Below are 18,449 nucleotides of genomic sequence, written 5' to 3'. Positions count from 1 at the left end.
AAAATGAATTCCAAGAGATTGAACTCACCTCTCCTTCTGGAGTTTCTCCCCTGGCCTCCAGCTGCTTCTGCGGACAGCTCAGATCTGGGGTGAGAGCTGCCTGCCAGGGGCTTTTATACGAGAGGGTCTCTCCACCCACCTTAGCCACACCCTTTCCCTCCTTTTTAATCCAATCAGATTCTGATTTCATTCTGCCATCATTGAGATGGTTACTTTTGGACAGCTTTTTACCGTCAAGGAAGACGATTGTGTTTTCATTGTCATTTTTTAATTAACAAGGACAAAATATTGCCATGTAATATTTTTTAGATAAGATCTTGAATATTATGCCTATTGATTAAAATTTGGAAATCAATTAAAATTAATTAAAATCTTAAATTTTGGGGTGACATTTAAAATTCCTCTCAAATGAACGGTGCGACTTTCAAAGAGTTTTCTATTATAAATGTAACACCTTTTCACATTTCAATAAAAGAGGTGAGTTAAACCTACCCAGTAGTCGTTACTAATAGGACACTCCACAGACCACACTCAACTCTCAAAAACATTTTCTCTATAATGTAAAGATTCTAATTAAGAAGCTTAGGAAAGAAATCCCAAAACGGTTTCCAGACAATCAGTCAGCCAGTGAAAGTCCGGTTTTTCTTTTTAGTTGCAGCATCTAAAATGAAAGGTAAAAGATACTGTTACAATCTTTCTATTTCCGTTACATCACAACACAAGTAAAATGAGATTCATTTCCTCTTTAAAAATGTTCACAATTGGGTTCCTCATGTATTAAATATATTATAGGGGATCAGAGTTCATGGATAAGAACGTAAAAGTGGGAGACTGGAGGTCAGGTGGGAAAGGATTTGATTACATTAGTGTGATTAAATTAATAGACTTTAATTCAATCATCTCCACAGTAATCACTCTCTAGTGATTGCTAGATCTCTTCTTTCGTATTCAAAGCCAAGGCAGTTCTCAATTCCTTTTGTCTCGTGAAGGCCAATTGAGAGACACAAATCTCTACGTTGCGGTGCATATATTAGATGAAATCCTTGCACATTGCATTTCTTCATTGATTGGCATCTATAATATAATCTGCCACCTGTATGTCCATGTACACACACATACCGTATCTACACATATGCATGCAGGGAGAAAACGCTTATCTCTTCTTGCATAATACTAATTGGTTTATTTTCTCATATAAATCCTTTTAAAATATACTCACATTTCTGGGAGCAGTTATTCTCCAGCTTGTAATTTTATGGACCCATGTTCCTGGAGCACTGATCCCTCACATCTTTTAATTTTTATCTGCTTTCAGTAAAGCTTGAACAAAATTTCTGTTCTCTTTGGGAATACCAGGTGGCCTCGGTTGTGGAAAGCACCAAGCCCAGTGGGTTGATTTGCCTTTCTAATATTCTCCCAAAATATCTTACAGCCTGGAATTGCATTCATGCTCATGTCTTGGAAGCGGAGTTCTTCCGTTCAGAATTAGAGAAGAGCGTCTTAGGATTGCTGGCACACTGGTGGGGTTGGTTTGGGTGTTAGATACTTTCCACCTCTTTTCCAGTTGCATCTTTTCACAGAAAGCAGCTCCGCTGGCTTCTACTAAGACAGTGGTAAAGTTTCCTTGCCCGCTCTCATGTACGCTTCCCCTTTGCCTTCCTCCATGATTGTTCAGTTTCCCGAGGCCACCCAGTGATGTTCCCCGTGCGACCTGCAGAACTATAAATTAATGAAACCTCTTTTCTTCATAAATGACCCAGTCTCCGGTAGTTCTTTAGAGCAGTGTGAGAATGAACTGATATAGAATATTGGTACCAGGAGTGAGGCACTGCTATTGAGGTACCTGAAAATGTGGAAGCGACTTTGGAACTGGGTAACGGGCAGAGGTTGCAACCGTTTGGAGGGCTCAGAAGAAGACAGGAAGATGTGAGAATGTCTGGAACTGCCCAGATACTTGTCAGATGGTTTTGATCAAAATGCTGACAATTGAATTGCTCTTAGTGAAGTAAGTGCAAGTAGAAATTAAGGTGATTGATTACGGTATTTTCTTCCTATTAGGAGTTTCTCAGTGAGCTTCAACCACATCTAGAAATTTTGGAAATGTGTGCTTTTTTTCATTCAACTCAGGATAGCTGTAATTTCCATTGTCATTTCCTATTTGATCATTTTATTTAGAAGTGGTTATTTAATTTGCATGTATGTGGAGAATTTATGGATTTCTTCCTGTTACTGATTTCCAATTTGACTCTGTTGCCGTCATAGGAGAGGGTGTATAGTATTTCAATTTTAAAGCTAATGAGATCTCTCTAAGCCCACACATATTCGTGGCAAACACTCAGTGTGCACTTGAAATGAATGTCAGTGTTCAGTTGTTGGGTTAAACTGAATACATGAACATATATAATTTTGCCGTATTCATAGGTACTTCTGATTTGAAATTCAGTTACTGTGTTGGGTCACATTCAAAGTATTATTTAGTTCATAACTTCCATAACACATACTACACTAATCTTGCAGAAAATAGAAAACATTGGCAAATGAATCTGAATTTTCAAAATATTTATTGAACAGAAATATAAACATAAGCCCCAAAGAAAACAACATGACAAACTTGAAGTACAATGTAATTTTCCCCTCATTAATATAATTGCTTTCTGTTCATGGTTTACAGAGTGATGGCTTTTCCCTTCTATCCCTTTGTACCAATGTGTATCTAGCAGAAAAGTTCTTAGCTATGGCTATGGGCGCACTGAAACTTCCTAAAGATGAGTATGTTGAACTGTTTATTTACTTTCCCCCAGAAGAAACTGGGGCACGGGCACTGGCACTGGCTGGATTGATCACAGAACAGATACTCAGGATGCTCTGATCATCTTGACTTCCACGTTGATGAGCAAAAAATGGACGCCATGGCTCGCAAACAGGAATCTCGATGAATGTGTAGATATGGCACCCATCACTAACATTGTAAAAGGCAATGGACCTCATACCTACATCTAGGAAAATCCCCACTCTGTGCAACTGGGGACTCACCCAGAGAGGAGTCATAGGCACAGAGCTGGCAGCAAAGACCTTTCCTTCTCTGCAACCCACAGTCAAGAAGCCGTGTTCTGAAGAAAGCACAATCTTCCCCTGTCGGTTCACAGATTCCTTGCACACACCCACATCCCACACTTGGCTGGTGCCCACGTCCACCTCCCAGTAATGGCGGCCGGAAGTGAAGCGAGGGGTGCCCAGGACGCACAGGGCTGTGTCGAACCTCTCAGCTTGCTCCTTCCTATTGTGGCTCAAATCCCCACTTCGGAAACTCCTCAGGTCTTCAGAAATGATGAGATAGTTGTTGGCTGTGTCCACATCCAACGTCATATCCACTGTGCAAAGAAGAACCAGGAGTTCAGCAAAGACACACACTACAGACTCCCTCTGCCCTTTGACTGCAAACACTTAAACACGTTATTCACTTTTACTTTAATTCTACTTTCTTTCCCAAATGAAAATTTCCTGGGGAAACTTGTTTGGCCACCTGAGGAGGTTAAATTTTATCTCTAGATTGCATGAATATGATCATTGTAACAAGTCCACCTTATTCATATTAGAAATGCCTTTCGAATTAAGTTAGTGGATAATTTGATGAAAATTAGTTTTCCATTTAGCACATATGATACATGAAAGAAGACAGTAGCTTGTTCTCCAAAGTATTCTATAAACTTGCACAGATTCCATGAAAATCTCTATGCAAAGGTGAGAACTGCTGTTGTTTGTGAAGCATGGAAGTTTTAGATGCTACATATCCTGCTAATGCCTATGTTTAATGAAGAAATGTTTGAAAGTCGTTTTCCCACTGCCTTTTATGGGTTGTGGCAGGTCCTATAGATTCCTTACCTTGAAACTTCCTCATCCTTGGGTTCATTGTGAGAACCTTTTTCAGCTTGGGCTCTAGTTCCTTGATGATGGAAACCAGCGCCCTCAGCTTGTACTTGGGCTTGATGTCATCCTTCTGAGAGACCACAGAGCAGAAACGGCACAGTAAACCTTCCCCATCGGGCTCCTTCTGGAGTGAATTGAGGCACTGGAGGCAGCAGGCATATCCACATTTCAGTTGCACAGCTTCTTCAAGATCTTTTAGGCAGACAGGACATCTAATGACCTGTTTGAAGTGCTCAGCCATGGCAAATGTCTATAGAAAAAAAAATGAACACGGAATTAGAATTTCTACGAGCTGAATGAACAGCTGATAGTGTGTGGGGCTTTTATCTTTACATGCATGGAGCTATCATGGCACGATACTTAAAATCACTACTGCTAGTGATGAAGACACAACATGAATACAAATGTCAATGACTCGAGGCCCTGAACTTCTAATATCTGTAATACTCATTGGAATAAAGGGCATGATTCACCGAAAGACTTTGACTTGAAATAGTAAAGGAGTCTAGACCTGAGCTGTTTGATATGATAGCCACCAGTGACAAATGGCTATTGAGTCCTGAAATGGGGCATATCTGAATGGAGATGTGCTGTGAGCCAAATATACTCTTATTTTTGAAGACATAAGGGGGAAAAGAGAATGTAAACTATCTGCTTTAGAACGTTTAAAGTTGCTCACATGTTAAACGATAGTATATTTTGAGTTAAACTTCATTAGGTTTGTTTTGCTCTATTTTATGTGACTACCAAAAAATGAATTTACAATTACATATATGGGTTATCTTATGTTTCAATTGGACACTGCTGGAGTCCATTTGAAGACCTTCTACTTCCCCAACTGTGCAAAGTGGATGTGGTGAAAACCCTGATAGCGCACCAAAACGACAAGACACAAAATACACATAAGTCTTACCAGGTAAAACTGAATCTTCTGCATAGCGGGGAAAAAAAAAAAAAAGCAAAAAACAGAACTAAAAGAAACCAAACAAGCAGCCATATATATGACAGTGGATTAATATCAAAAAAATATATGGAATATTTTCAAGGATGTAGCAAAAAGAAAAAAAAGCCAAAATACTCCAAATTCCAATGGGCAAAAACCTGAATAGACATTTCTCTGAAAAGCACGCACCAACGACCAGCAAGTACTCAGGAACAAGCTCAACCTCACTCACCATCCAAGAAATGCAATTTAAACTGAGGCAGGAATACTGTGTGGTCACAAGAGAATGGAGAACGTATCCAGTCACAGTTTCACATAAGACCAAAACAGTGGCTTTTAAAATTAGCCACTCGTCATTAAAATTACAAGGACAAGGAGGAACCTGGGCTCATGAGGTGCTAAAAAACCGGAGGGAGTGAAGCTGGTTGAAAGCATTGCCACTGTAATGACCATGGTCATTACCACACTAAATCACACACTCTGCAGTGTCACGGCTGACTCCAGCATGCCCATGTGTAGTACAAAAAATGGGTACCTCACCAATTCTAAAGAATCTCTGCTTTTTTCCTAGAAAACCTAATGATTAGTTCACCTCCTATTTAGAAGGACTGACAAAAATAGAAACCCCGAACTCCATTGAGCGCCAAGAGCTTTCAGAATCACGCCCACACTTCTCTCCTAACAGTGTGCTTTTGCTCTGGAATAGAAACTTCTCGCCTTTCACTTCATTCTGGCTCATCCCTGAATTCGTTCTCCCGATAGCATCCAGAACCTGGAAACTGGCTGGGTCTGGGGTCTCTCTGGCATCCAGAGAGCCTCCTGAGCCTTCCAGCAACAAAACCGCGATGAGATATTACCCCCTCTCTGCTAGGATGGCTATGATCAAAAAGACAAAAGATAAGTGTTGGTAAGGATGTGGAGAAAGGGGAACCTTTGTGCACGGTTGGTGGGAAAGAAAATTGGTACAACCACTACAGAAAATAGTAGGGAGGTTTCTGAAAACATGAAGAATAGAACTGCCTGTGTTCCAGCAACCCTACTTCTGTGTTTCTACGTGAAAGAAAGAGGTCAGCATGTCAAAGAGACATCTGCACTCTCAGGTTCTCTGCAGCTTTATTCACAAGAGCCATGGAAACAACCCCAGAGTCTGTGAGAGAAAAATGGATGAGGAAATGGTGATATACACATCGAATTATTCTACCATAAAGAAGAAGGCAATTCTGGCATTGCATCAATGTGGATGAAGGCCGAGGGCATGATGGGAAGTGAGATAAGTGAGGCTGATGGAAGTAAACACTGTATGATCTCAGTTATGTGGAATCTGAGTTGACTGATCTCATAGAATCAGAAAATAGCCACTGCACTGCAGCCTGGCAGACAGAGCGAGACACTGTCTCAAAACAATTAAAGAAATAATGAATCCCCATCCTGGAAGAGGTAGGTCCCAGCATCCGGCCAGATCTTTTCCGCAATAGTAATGTAAACAAATTTTGCTTTTCATTTCCTTCCCTTTCTCTTTCTGAATTAAAAGGAACAAAAAACTGAACCAAAAAAAAAAAATCAGAAAATAAGAGAAGAATGATGGTTGCCAGGGGTTGTGGGAAGGGGAGAATAGGAAAACAATACCAAACCAATAGGAAAACCTGACATTGAATAACGACGCCACCGAACCTCCGTCCATCATTTCAGAAAGTCTACCAAATTCTGATGAAATTCAAGCAAATGGTGATTGTCACGTCTCTTGTCTTGGTATTGAAAATCTAAGACTTACCTAACTGTTACCAGGGCAGAGGTCCCATTATCCTCCAGAAATACAGTGTGTCTGTCATGGAGTTGGCCTCTGACAACACTTGTGGAAACAAGATATTATTGCATTCCCCTAGACTCTCATACGCCTTTTGTAAAAATGAATTCCAAGAGATTGAACTCACCTCTCCTTCTGGAGTTTCTCCCCTGGCCTCCAGCTGCTTCTGCGGACAGCTCAGATCTGGGGTGAGAGCTGCCTGCCAGGGGCTTTTATACGAGAGGGTCTCTCCACCCACCTTAGCCACACCCTTTCCCTCCTTTTTAATCCAATCAGATTCTGATTTCATTCTGCCATCATTGAGATGGTTACTTTTGGACAGCTTTTTACCGTCAAGGAAGACGATTGTGTTTTCATTGTCATTTTTTAATTAACAAGGACAAAATATTGCCATGTAATATTTTTTAGATAAGATCTTGAATATTATGCCTATTGATTAAAATTTGGAAATCAATTAAAATTAATTAAAATCTTAAATTTTGGGGTGACATTTAAAATTCCTCTCAAATGAACGGTGCGACTTTCAAAGAGTTTTCTATTATAAATGTAACACCTTTTCACATTTCAATAAAAGAGGTGAGTTAAACCTACCCAGTAGTCGTTACTAATAGGACACTCCACAGACCACACTCAACTCTCAAAAACATTTTCTCTATAATGTAAAGATTCTAATTAAGAAGCTTAGGAAAGAAATCCCAAAACGGTTTCCAGACAATCAGTCAGCCAGTGAAAGTCCGGTTTTTCTTTTTAGTTGCAGCATCTAAAATGAAAGGTAAAAGATACTGTTACAATCTTTCTATTTCCGTTACATCACAACACAAGTAAAATGAGATTCATTTCCTCTTTAAAAATGTTCACAATTGGGTTCCTCATGTATTAAATATATTATAGGGGATCAGAGTTCATGGATAAGAACGTAAAAGTGGGAGACGAGGTCAGGTGGGAAAGGATTTGATTACATTAGTGTGATTAAATTAATAGACTTTAATTCAATCATCTCCACAGTAATCACTCTCTAGTGATTGCTAGATCTCTTCTTTCGTATTCAAAGCCAAGGCAGTTCTCAATTCCTTTTGTCTCGTGAAGGCCAATTGAGAAACACAAATCTCTACGTTGCGGTGCATATATTAGATGAAATCCTTGCACATTGCATTTCTTCATTGATTGGCATCTATAATATAATCTGCCACCTGTATGTCCATGTACACACACATACCGTATCTACACATATGCATGCAGGGAGAAAACGCTTATCTCTTCTCGCATAATACTAATTGGTTTATTTTCTCATATAAATCCTTTTAAAATATACTCACATTTCTGGGAGCAGTTATTCTCCAGCTTGTAATTTTATGGACCCATGTTCCTGGAGCACTGATCCCTCACATCTTTTAATTTTTATCTGCTTTCAGTAAAGCTTGAACAAAATTTCTGTTCTCTTTGGGAATACCAGGTGGCCTCGGTTGTGGAAAGCACCAAGCCCAGTGGGTTGATTTGCCTTTCTAATATTCTCCCAAAATATCTTACAGCCTGGAATTGCATTCATGCTCATGTCTTGGAAGCGGAGTTCTTCCGTTCAGAATTAGAGAAGAGCGTCTTAGGATTGCTGGCACACTGGTGGGGTTGGTTTGGGTGTTAGATACTTTCCACCTCTTTTCCAGTTGCATCTTTTCACAGAAAGCAGCTCCGCTGGCTTCTACTAAGACAGTGGTAAAGTTTCCTTGCCCGCTCTCATGTACGCTTCCCCTTTGCCTTCCTCCATGATTGTTCAGTTTCCCGAGGCCACCCAGTGATGTACCCCGTGCGACCTGCAGAACTATAAATTAATGAAACCTCTTTTCTTCATAAATGACCCAGTCTCCGGTAGTTCTTTAGAGCAGTGTGAGAATGAACTGATATAGAATACTGGTACCAGGAGTGAGGCACTGCTATTGAGGTACCTGAAAATGTGGAAGCGACTTTGGAACTGGGTAACGGGCAGAGGTTGCAACCGTTTGGAGGGCTCAGAAGAAGACAGGAAGATGTGAGAATGCCTGGAACTGCCCAGATACTTGTCAGATGGTTTTGATCAAAATGCTGACAATTGAATTGCTCTTAGTGAAGTAAGTTCAAGTAGAAATTAAGGTGATTGATTACGGTATTTTCTTCCTATTAGGAGTTTCTCAGTGAGCTTCAACCGCATCTAGAAACTTTGGAAATGTGTGCTTTTCATTCAACTCAGGATAGCTGTAATTTCCATTGGCATTTCATATTTGATCATTTTATTTAGAAGTGGTTATTTAATTTGCATGTATGTGGAGAATTTATGGATTTCTTCCTCTTATTGATTTCCAATTTGACTCTGTTGCCGTCATAGGAGAGGGTGTATAGTATTTCAATTTTAAAGCTAATGAGATCACTCTAAGACCACACATATTCGTGGCAAACACTCAGTGTGCACTTGAAATGAATGTCAGTGTTCAGTTGTTGGGTTAAACTGAATACATGAACATATATAATTTTGCCGTATTCATAGGTCCTTCTGATTTGAAATTCAGTTACTGTGTTGGGTCACATTCAAAGTATTATTTAGTTCATAACTTCCATAACACATACTACACTAATCTTGCAGAAAATAGAAAACATTGGCAAATGAATCTGAATTTTCAAAATATTTATTGAACAGAAATATAAACATAAGCCCCAAAGAAAACAACATGACAAACTTGAAGTACAATGTAATTTTCCCCTCATTAATATAATTGCTTTCTGTTCATGGTTTACAGAGTGATGGCTTTTCCCCTTCTGTCCCTTTGTACCAATGTGTATCTAGCAGAAAAGTTCTTAGCTATGGCTATGGGCGCACTGAAACTTCCTAAAGATGATTATGTTGAACTGTTTATTTACTTTCCCCCAGAAGAAACTGGGGCACGGGCACTGGCACTGGCTGGATTGATCACAGAACAGATACTCAGGATGCTCTGATCATCTTGACTTCCACGTTGATGAGCAAAAAATGGACGCCATGGCTCGCAAACAGGAATCTCGATGAATGTGTAGATATGGCACCCATCACTAACATTGTAAAAGGCAATGGACCTCATACCTACATCTAGGAAAATCCCCACTCTGTGCAACTGGGGACTCACCCAGAGAGGAGTCATAGGCACAGAGCTGGCAGCAAAGACCTTTCCTTCTCTGCAACCCACAGTCAAGAAGCCGTGTTCTGAAGAAAGCACAATCTTCCCCTGTCGGTTCACAGATTCCTTGCACACACCCACATCCCACACTTGGCTGGTGCCCACGTCCACCTCCCAGTAATGGCGGCCGGAAGTGAAGCGAGGGGTGCCCAGGACGCACAGGGCAGTGTCGAACCTCTCAGCTTGCTCCTTCCTATTGTGGCTCAAATCCCCACTTCGGAAACTCCTCAGGTCTTCAGAAATGATGAGATAGTTGTTGGCTGTGTCCACATCCAACGTCATATCCACTGTGCAAAGAAGAACCAGGAGTTCAGCAAAGACACACACTACAGACTCCCTCTGCCCTTTGACTGCAAACACTTAAACACGTTATTCACTTTTACTTTAATTCTACTTTCTTTCCCAAATCAAAATTTCCTGGGGAAACTTGTTTGGCCACCTGAGGAGGTTAAATTTTATCTCTAGATTGCATGAATATGATCCTTGTAACAAGTTCACCTTATTCATATTAGAAATGCCTTTCGAATTCAGTTAGTGGATAATTTGATGAAAATTAGTTTTCCATTTAGCACATATGATACATGAAAGAAGACAGTAGCTTGTTCTCCAAAGTATTCTATAAACTTGCACAGATTCCATGAAAATCTCTATGCAAAGGTGAGAACTGCTGTTGTTTGTGAAGCATGGAAATTTTAGATGCTACATATCCTGCTAATGCCTATGTTTAATGAAGAAATGTTTGAAAGTCGTTTTCCCACTGCCTTTTATGGGTTGTGGCAGGTCCTATAGATTCCTTACCTTGAAACTTCCTCATCCTTGGGTTCATTGTGAGAACCTTTTTCAGCTTGGGCTCTAGTTCCTTGATGATGGAAACCAGCGCCCTCAGCTTGTACTTGGGCTTGATGTCATCCTTCTGAGAGACCACAGAGCAGAAACGGCACAGTAAACCTTCCCCATCGGGCTCCTTCTGGAGTGAATTGAGGCACTGGAGGCAGCAGGCATATCCACATTTCAGTTGCACAGCTTCTTCATGATCTTTTAGGCAGACAGGACATCTAATGACCTGTTTGAAGTGCTCAGCCATGGCAAATGTCTATAGAAAAAAAAATGAACACGGAATTAGAATTTCTACGAGCTGAATGAACAGCTGATAGTGTGTGGGGCTTTTATCTTTACATGCATGGAGCTATCATGGCACGATACTTAAAATCACTACTGCTAGTGATGAAGACACAACATGAATACAAATGTCAATGACTCGAGGCCCTGAACTTCTAATATCTGTAATACTCATTGGAATAAAGGGCATGATTCACCGAAAGACTTTGACTTGAAATAGTAAAGGAGTCTAGACCTGAGCTGTTTGATATGATAGCCACCAGTGACAAATGGCTATTGAGTCCTGAAATGGAGCATATCTGAATGGAGATGTGCTGTGAGCCAAATATACTCTTATTTTTGAAGACATAAGGGGGAAAAGAGAATGTAAACTATCTGCTTTAGAACGTTTAAAGTTGCTCACATGTTAAACGATAGTATATTTTGAGTTAAACTTCATTAGGTTTGTTTTGCTCTATTTTATGTGACTACCAAAAAATGAATTTACAATTACATATATGGGTTATCTTATGTTTCTATTGGACACTGCTGGAGTCCATTTGAAGACCTTCTACTTCCCCAACTGTGCAAAGTGGATGTGGTGAAAACCCTGATAGCGCACCAAAACGACAAGACACAAAATACACATAAGTCTTACCAGGTAAAACTGAATCTTCTGCATAGCGGGGAAAAAAAAAAAAAAGCAAAAAACAGAACTAAAAGAAACCAAACAAGCAGCCATATATATGACAGTGGATTAATATCAAAAAAAATATATGGAATATTTTCAAGGATGTAGCAAAAAGAAAAAAAAGCCAAAATACTCCAAATTCCAATGGGCAAAAACCTGAATAGACATTTCTCTGAAAAGCACGCAACAACGACCAGCAAGTACTGAGGAACAAGCTCAACCTCACTCACCATCCAAGAAATGCAATTTAAACTGAGGCAGGAATACTGTGTGGTCACAAGAGAATGGAGAACGTATCCAGTCACAGTTTCACATAAGACCAAAACAGTGGCATTAAAATTAGCCACTCGTCATTAAAATTACAAGGACAAGGAGGAACCTGGGCTCATGAGGTGCTAAAAAACCGGAGGGAGTGAAGCTGGTTGAAAGCATTGCCACAGTAATGACCATGGTCATTACCACACTAAATCACACACTCTGCAGTGTCACGGCTGACCCCAGCATGCCCATGTGTAGTACAAAAAATGGGTACCTCACCAATTCTAAAAAATCTCTGCTTTTTTCCTAGAAAACCTAATGATTAGTTCACCTCCTATTTAGAAGGACTGACAAAAATAGAAACCCCGAACTCCATTGAGCGCCACCAGCTTTCAGAATCACGCCCACACTTCTCTCCTAACAGTGTGCTTTTGCTCTGGAATAGAAACTTCTCGCCTTTCACTTCATTCTGGCTCATCCCTGAATTCGTTCTCCCGATAGCATCCAGAACCTGGAAACTGGCTGGGTCTGGGGTCTCTCTGGCATCCAGAGAGCCTCCTGAGCCTTCCAGCAACAAAACCGCGATGAGATATTACCCCCTCTCTGCTAGGATGGCTATGATCAAAAAGACAAAAGATAAGTGTTGGTAAGGATGTGGAGAAAGGGGAACCCTTGTGCACTGTTGGTGGGAAAGAAAATTGGTACAACCACTACAGAAAATAGTAGGGAGGTTTCTGAAAACATGAAGAATAGAACTGCCTGTGTTCCAGCAACCCTACGTCTGTGTTTCTACGTGAAAGAAAGAGGTCAGCATGACAAAGAGACATCTGCACTCTCAGGTTCTCTGCAGCTTTATTCACAAGAGCCATGGAACCAACCCCAGAGTCTGTGAGAGAAAAATGGATGAGGAAATGGTGATATACACATCGAATTATTCTACCATAAAGAAGAAGGCAATTCTGGCATTGCATCAATGTGGATGAAGGCCGAGGGCATGATGGGAAGTGAGATAAGTGAGGCTGAGGGAAGTAAACACTGTATGATCTCAGTTATGTGGAATCTGAGTTGACTGATCTCATAGAATCAGAAAATAGCCACTGCACTGCAGCCTGGCAGACAGAGCGAGACCCTGTCTCAAAACAATTAAAGAAATAATGAATCCCCATCCTGGAAGAGGTAGGTCCCAGCATCCGGCCAGATCTTTTCCGCAATAGTAATTTAAACAACCTTTGCTTTTCATTTCCTTCCCTTTCTCTTTCTGAATTAAAAGGAACAAAAAACTGAAGAAAAAAAATCAGAAAATAAGAGAAGAATGATGGTTGCCAGGGGTTGTGGGAAGGGGAGAATAGGAAAACAATACCAAACCCATAGGAAAACCAGAGGTTGAATAACGCAGCCACCGAACCTCTGTCCATCATTTCAGAAAGTCTACCAAATTCTGATGAAATTCAAGCAAATGGAGATTGTCACGTCTCTTGCCTTGGTACTGAAAATCTAAGACTTACGTAACTGTTACCAGGGCAGAGGTCCCATTATCCTCCAGAAATACAGTGTGTCTGTCATGGAGTTGGCCTCAGACAACTCTTGTGGAATCAAGACATTATTGCATTCCCCTAGACTCTCATACGCCTTTTGTAAAAATGAATTCCAAGAGATTGAACTCACCTCTCCTTCTGGAGTTTCTCCCCTGGTCTCCAGCTGCTTCTGCGGACAGCTCAGATCTGGAGTGAGAGCTGGCTGCCAGCAGCTTTTATAGGAGAGGATCTCTCCACCCACCTTAGCCACACCCTTTCCCTCCTTTTTAATCCAATCAGATTCTGATTTCATTCTGCCATCATTGAGATGGTTACTTTTGGACAGGTTTTTACCATAAAAGAAGAGGATTGTGTTTTCAGTGTTAGTTTTTCATTAACAAGGACAAAATATTGCCATGCAATAATTTTTATATAAGATCTTGAATATTATGCCTATTGATTAAAATTTGGAAATCAATTAAAATTAATTAAAATCTTAAAATTTGGGGTGACATTTAAAATTCCTCTCAAATGAACGGTGCGACTTTCAAAGAGTTTTCTATTATAAATGTAACACCTTTTCACATTTCAATAAAAGAGGTGAGGTAAAACTACCCAGTAGTCGTTACTAATAGGACACTCCACAGACCACACTCAACTCTCAAAAACATTTTCTCTATAATGTAAAGATTCTAATTAAGAAGCTTAGGAAACAAATCCGAAAACGGTTTCCAGACAATCATTCAGCCAGTGAAAGTCCGGTTTTTCTTTGTAGTTGCAGCATCTAAAATGAAAGGTATAAGATACTGTTACAATCTTTCTATTTCCCTTACATCACAACACAAGTAAAATGAGATTCATTTCCTCTTTAAACATGTTCAAAAATGGGTTCCTCATGTATTAAATATATTATAGGGGATCAGACTTCATGGATAAGAATGTAAAAGTGGGAGACTGGAGGTCAGGTGGGAAAGGATTTGATTACATTAATGTGATTAAATTAATAGTCTTTAATTCAATCATCTCCACAGTAATCATTCTCCAGTGATTGCTGGGTTCTCTTCTTTCCTATTCAAAGCCAAGGTAGTTCTCAATTCCTTTTGTCTCCTGAAGGCAAATGGAGAAATATAAATCTCTACGTTGTGGTGCATATATTAGATGAAATCCTTGCACATTGCATTTCTTCATTGATTGGCATCTATAATATAATCTGCCACCTGTATGTCCATGTACACACACATACCGTATCTACACATATGCATGCAGGGAGAAAATGCTTATCTCTTCTCGCATAATTCTAATTGCTTTATTTTCTCATATAAATCCTTTTAATATATACTCACATTTCTGGGAGCAGTTATTCTCCAGCTTGTAATTTTATGGACCCATGTTCCTGGAGCACTGATCCCTCACATCTTTTAATTTTTATCTGCTTTCAGTAAAGCTTGAACAAAATTTCTGTTCTCTTTGGGAATACCAGGTGGCCTCAGTTGTGGAAAGCACCAAGCCCAGTGGGTTGATTTGCCTCTCTAATATTCTCCCAAAATATCTTACAGCCTGGAATTGCATTCATCCTCATGTCTTGGAAGCGGAGTTCTTCCGTTCAGAATTAGAGAAGAGCGTCTTAGGATTGCTGGCACACTGGTGGGGTTGGTTTGGGTGTTAGATACTTTCCACCTCTTTTCCAATTGCATCTTTTCACAGAAAGCAGCTCTGCTGGCTTCTACTAAGACAGTGGTAAAGTTTCCTTGCCCGCTCTCATGTACACTTCAGTACTTTGAGGATCTTCTGTGTTTGAATAAACCTGTCCTTCAACATCCCAGTCAGCGAGGGCTGTATTCTCCATGCCCCGTCCCTGCAGTTGTGTCACAGAAGCTGAAGTAAATGGTTGGCGTCGGTGGCTTCTGATCCCCAGGCCCTGTTCACTGTACAAGCAGACTTTTCTTTTTTTTTTTAATTTTAAAGTTCTGGGGTACATGTGCAGAACGTGCAGGTTTGGTACATAGGTACAGATGTGCCATGTGGGCTTGCTGCACCCATCAACCCGACACCTGCATTAGGTATTTCTCCCTAATGCTGTCCCTCCCCTAACCCCCGGCCCCCCGAGAGGTCCCAGTGTGTGATGTTCCTCTCCCTGTGTCCATATGTTCTCATTGTTCAACTCCTACTTATGAGTGAGAACATGCCGTGTTTGGTTTTCCAATCTTGTGATAGTTTGCTGAGAATCATGGTTTCCATCTTCATCCACGTCCCTGCAGAAAACATGAAGTCATCCTTTTTATGGCTGCATAGTATTCCATGGTGTAGATGTGCCACATTTTCTTCTTTAACAATGAAGAGAAGCTCAGAGTTTCTGACAACCCAGGGCTTGGCTCAATTTCTAAAGGAAACTGTCTTCCTTTCTCTCATTGTCACTGTTGGTACGGCAAACGGATTTGAGGTGAACCCGGACATTGTGGTCTTACCCTGAGCCAATGCCCTGCACGTGGCCCCACCATCAGTCCAGCCGGGGCATGGATGAGGTGGCTCAGAACCAGGCAGGTCATGTTATTGCCCAACCGTGGCTCTGAATTTTTTTCTTCATGATTCCTTAGCCTCTGTGTTTTGCCCAGGATATAAGGAAGCACTCACGTGGGTCGTCTAGTCACCAAGTTCTGTGAGGAGAAGTGTCAGTCAGGATGAGCTGAGACCACAGAGGAGAAAAAACGGAATTCTTGCAAAATACTTTCATTAAGTCCAAACAAAACAAAACAAAAACAGAAAACCACAGCCCACAAGTATAACAAAAAAAACCTGTGAACTTTGAGAATCTGATCTGCGTCTGCCACAGAAAACTTCCAATTATCAACAAAAAAAATATGAGGCACACAAAGAGAACAGAATGTCTACAAGTAACAAGATGAAATAAATGTGCTCAAGCCCTTGGGCTTCCTCTCTGCAGACTAAATTACTTGTCTAAGGAGGACCAAAAGAACTAAAGGAAACAACAGGCAAAGAACTGAAGTAAATTAGAAGAGTAACACTTCACAAAATAGAAAATATCAATAACCAAGTAGAAATTTTAAAAATGAACTAATTAGAAATTGAGGGGCATAAAGTAAAATAACTGAAATGAAAACTCACTACAGAGGTTCGACAGAAGTTTTTCCATTTTTTTGGTTTTTATAAATGTTATTAAAATCTAATTCAAGGCAAGTGAAATTGTCACTGCCGATGACACCATCTTATATAGAGAAAACCCTAAAAACTCCAACAAATTCTGTTAGGACTGATAAATGAATTCAGTGAAGGTGCAAGACACAGAATCAACAAACAAAAATTCTTAGCATTTTTATGAATTGTAAATAAACCATCTAAAAAAGAAAATAAACAATAATTCCAGGCCAGGTATGGTGGCTCACACCTGTAATCCCAGCATACTGGGAGGCCAAAGTGGGCAGATCACTTGTGGTCAGGAATTCGAGACCAGCCTGGCCAAAATGGTGAAACTCTATCTCTACCAAAAAGACAAAAATGAGCTGGGCATGGTGACTGCTACCTGTAATCTCAGCTACTTGGGGGCCTGCGGCAGGAGTCTGCAGTGAGCTGAGATCATTGCACTGCACTCCAGCCAGGAAAACAGAGAGAGACTCTCTCTCCAAATATCATAATAATAATTCCAATTAAAATAACAATAAGAAAATCAAACATAAGAGTAAATTCAATGAAGAAGGAGAAAGACCTGTACAATAAAAAGTATAAAATACCAATGAACAAAATTGACAAAAACACAAATAAAAGGATATCTCATGTTCATGGATTAGAATTAATATTGTTAAAATGTCCATACACTCAAAAGGATCCACACATTCAATGCAATCCCAATCACAATTGTCATTTTCCACAGAAAAAGAGAAAAAAGTCCTAAAATTTGTGTGAAGCCACAAAAGACCCCAAATAGTTAAAACAATCATATGCAGAAAAATCTCACAGCTGTAGACATCACACTACTTGATTTTAAAATATATTATAAAACTATTATAATCAAAACGACATGGTACTAGAATAAAAACAGCTGTTTCTACCAATGAAACAGGACAGAAAGCTCCCATATAAACCCGTGCACATGTGGCAAATTGATTTTTGACAAAGGATCCACAATACAAAATGGGGAAAGTACAGCCCCTTCAATAAATTGTGCTCCATGAACTCATCCACACAGAGAAGAATACAATTGTATCTTTACATCAAACTGCATGCATGAATCAACTCAAAACGGAGAAAAGAGTTAAATGAAAGACCTGAAATGGTAAAACTATCAGATGAAAACACAGGGGCAAAGATCTAAGAAATTTGTCTGGGCAAACTTTTTTTTTGATATAACCACCTAAACCACAGGCAACAAAAGCAAACATAGACAAGTGGGATTGCATCACATGTAAAAGCTGCTGCACAACAAAGGAAACAATAAGTTGAAGGGGCAATCTACACAGTGGGAGAAAATATTTGCAAACCATACATCCGATAAGGGGTTAATATCCAGAATACAGAAGGCACTCAGGCGAGACAACAAATAGGTGAATTTAAAAGAGGGCTAGGATGGGTATACAGTTTCAATTTTGGAAGATGAAATGATTTCTGGAGATGAATGGCAGTGATGGTGGCAAAATAATATGGACATCATAAATACCATTGACATTTACACTTAAAAATGGTTAAGATGGTCAATTATATATACTTTACCACCATTTGTTAAGAAATAAAAGACTGAATGAAAATTAATAGTATTCTGTGGGATCATATCAAGTGATACAGTTTGGCTCTGTGTCCCCAGCCAAATCTCATGTTGAATTGTAATCCTCAGTGTTGGGGGAGGGACCAGGTGGGAAATGATTGGATCACGGGGACGGATTCCCTCCACGCTGTTCCCATGATCGTGAGTGAGTGCTCACAAGATCTGATGATTTCAAAGTGTATGGCACTTTCCTTTTTCTCTCTTTCCTGTCACGATGTGAAAAAGGGACTCGCTTCCCCTCTGCCTTCCTCCATGATTGTT

General features: G+C 40.1%; 2 protein-coding genes across 2 annotated transcripts; both read right to left on the bottom strand.

The window, feature by feature from the left end:
- Window positions 1-2,787: 2,787 nt before the first annotated feature.
- LOC129394824 (ret finger protein-like 4A) lies at window positions 2,788-4,236 on the bottom strand. The gene is made up of 2 exons (XM_055104255.2): window positions 3,883-4,236; window positions 2,788-3,371 (listed from the first exon to the last, which is right to left on the bottom strand). The coding sequence occupies exons 1-2, from the start codon at window positions 4,166-4,168 to the stop codon at window positions 2,788-2,790; spliced, it is 870 nt and encodes a 289-aa protein (XP_054960230.1). The 5' UTR covers window positions 4,169-4,236.
- A 5,185-nt stretch (window positions 4,237-9,421) lies between these two features.
- Window positions 9,422-10,937, bottom strand: LOC129394823 (ret finger protein-like 4A). Its single transcript, XM_055104254.2, has 2 exons — window positions 10,652-10,937; window positions 9,422-10,140 (listed from the first exon to the last, which is right to left on the bottom strand). Exons 1-2 carry the CDS (start codon window positions 10,935-10,937, stop codon window positions 9,557-9,559), a joined length of 870 nt encoding a protein of 289 aa, XP_054960229.2. The 3' UTR covers window positions 9,422-9,556.
- Window positions 10,938-18,449: the final 7,512 nt, after the last annotated feature.

Source organism: Pan paniscus, chromosome 20, assembly GCF_029289425.2.
Source record: "Pan paniscus chromosome 20, NHGRI_mPanPan1-v2.0_pri, whole genome shotgun sequence".
NCBI lineage: Eukaryota > Metazoa > Chordata > Mammalia > Primates > Hominidae > Pan > Pan paniscus.
The sequence above is the reverse complement of the archived record's forward strand: the minus strand, read 5'-3'. Positions and strand labels throughout refer to the sequence as shown.

Coding starts and splice junctions, on each gene's coding strand:
- LOC129394823 (XM_055104254.2), bottom strand. CDS start 10,937: ATGGCTGAGCACTTCAAACAGGTCATTAGATGTCCTGTCTGCCTAAAA. Junction 10,141..10,651: donor AAGGATGAGGAAGTTTCAAG/GTAAGGAATCTA, acceptor TTCTTTGCACAG/TGGATATGACGTTGGATGTG.
- LOC129394824 (XM_055104255.2), bottom strand. CDS start 4,168: ATGGCTGAGCACTTCAAACAGGTCATTAGATGTCCTGTCTGCCTAAAA. Junction 3,372..3,882: donor AAGGATGAGGAAGTTTCAAG/GTAAGGAATCTA, acceptor TTCTTTGCACAG/TGGATATGACGTTGGATGTG.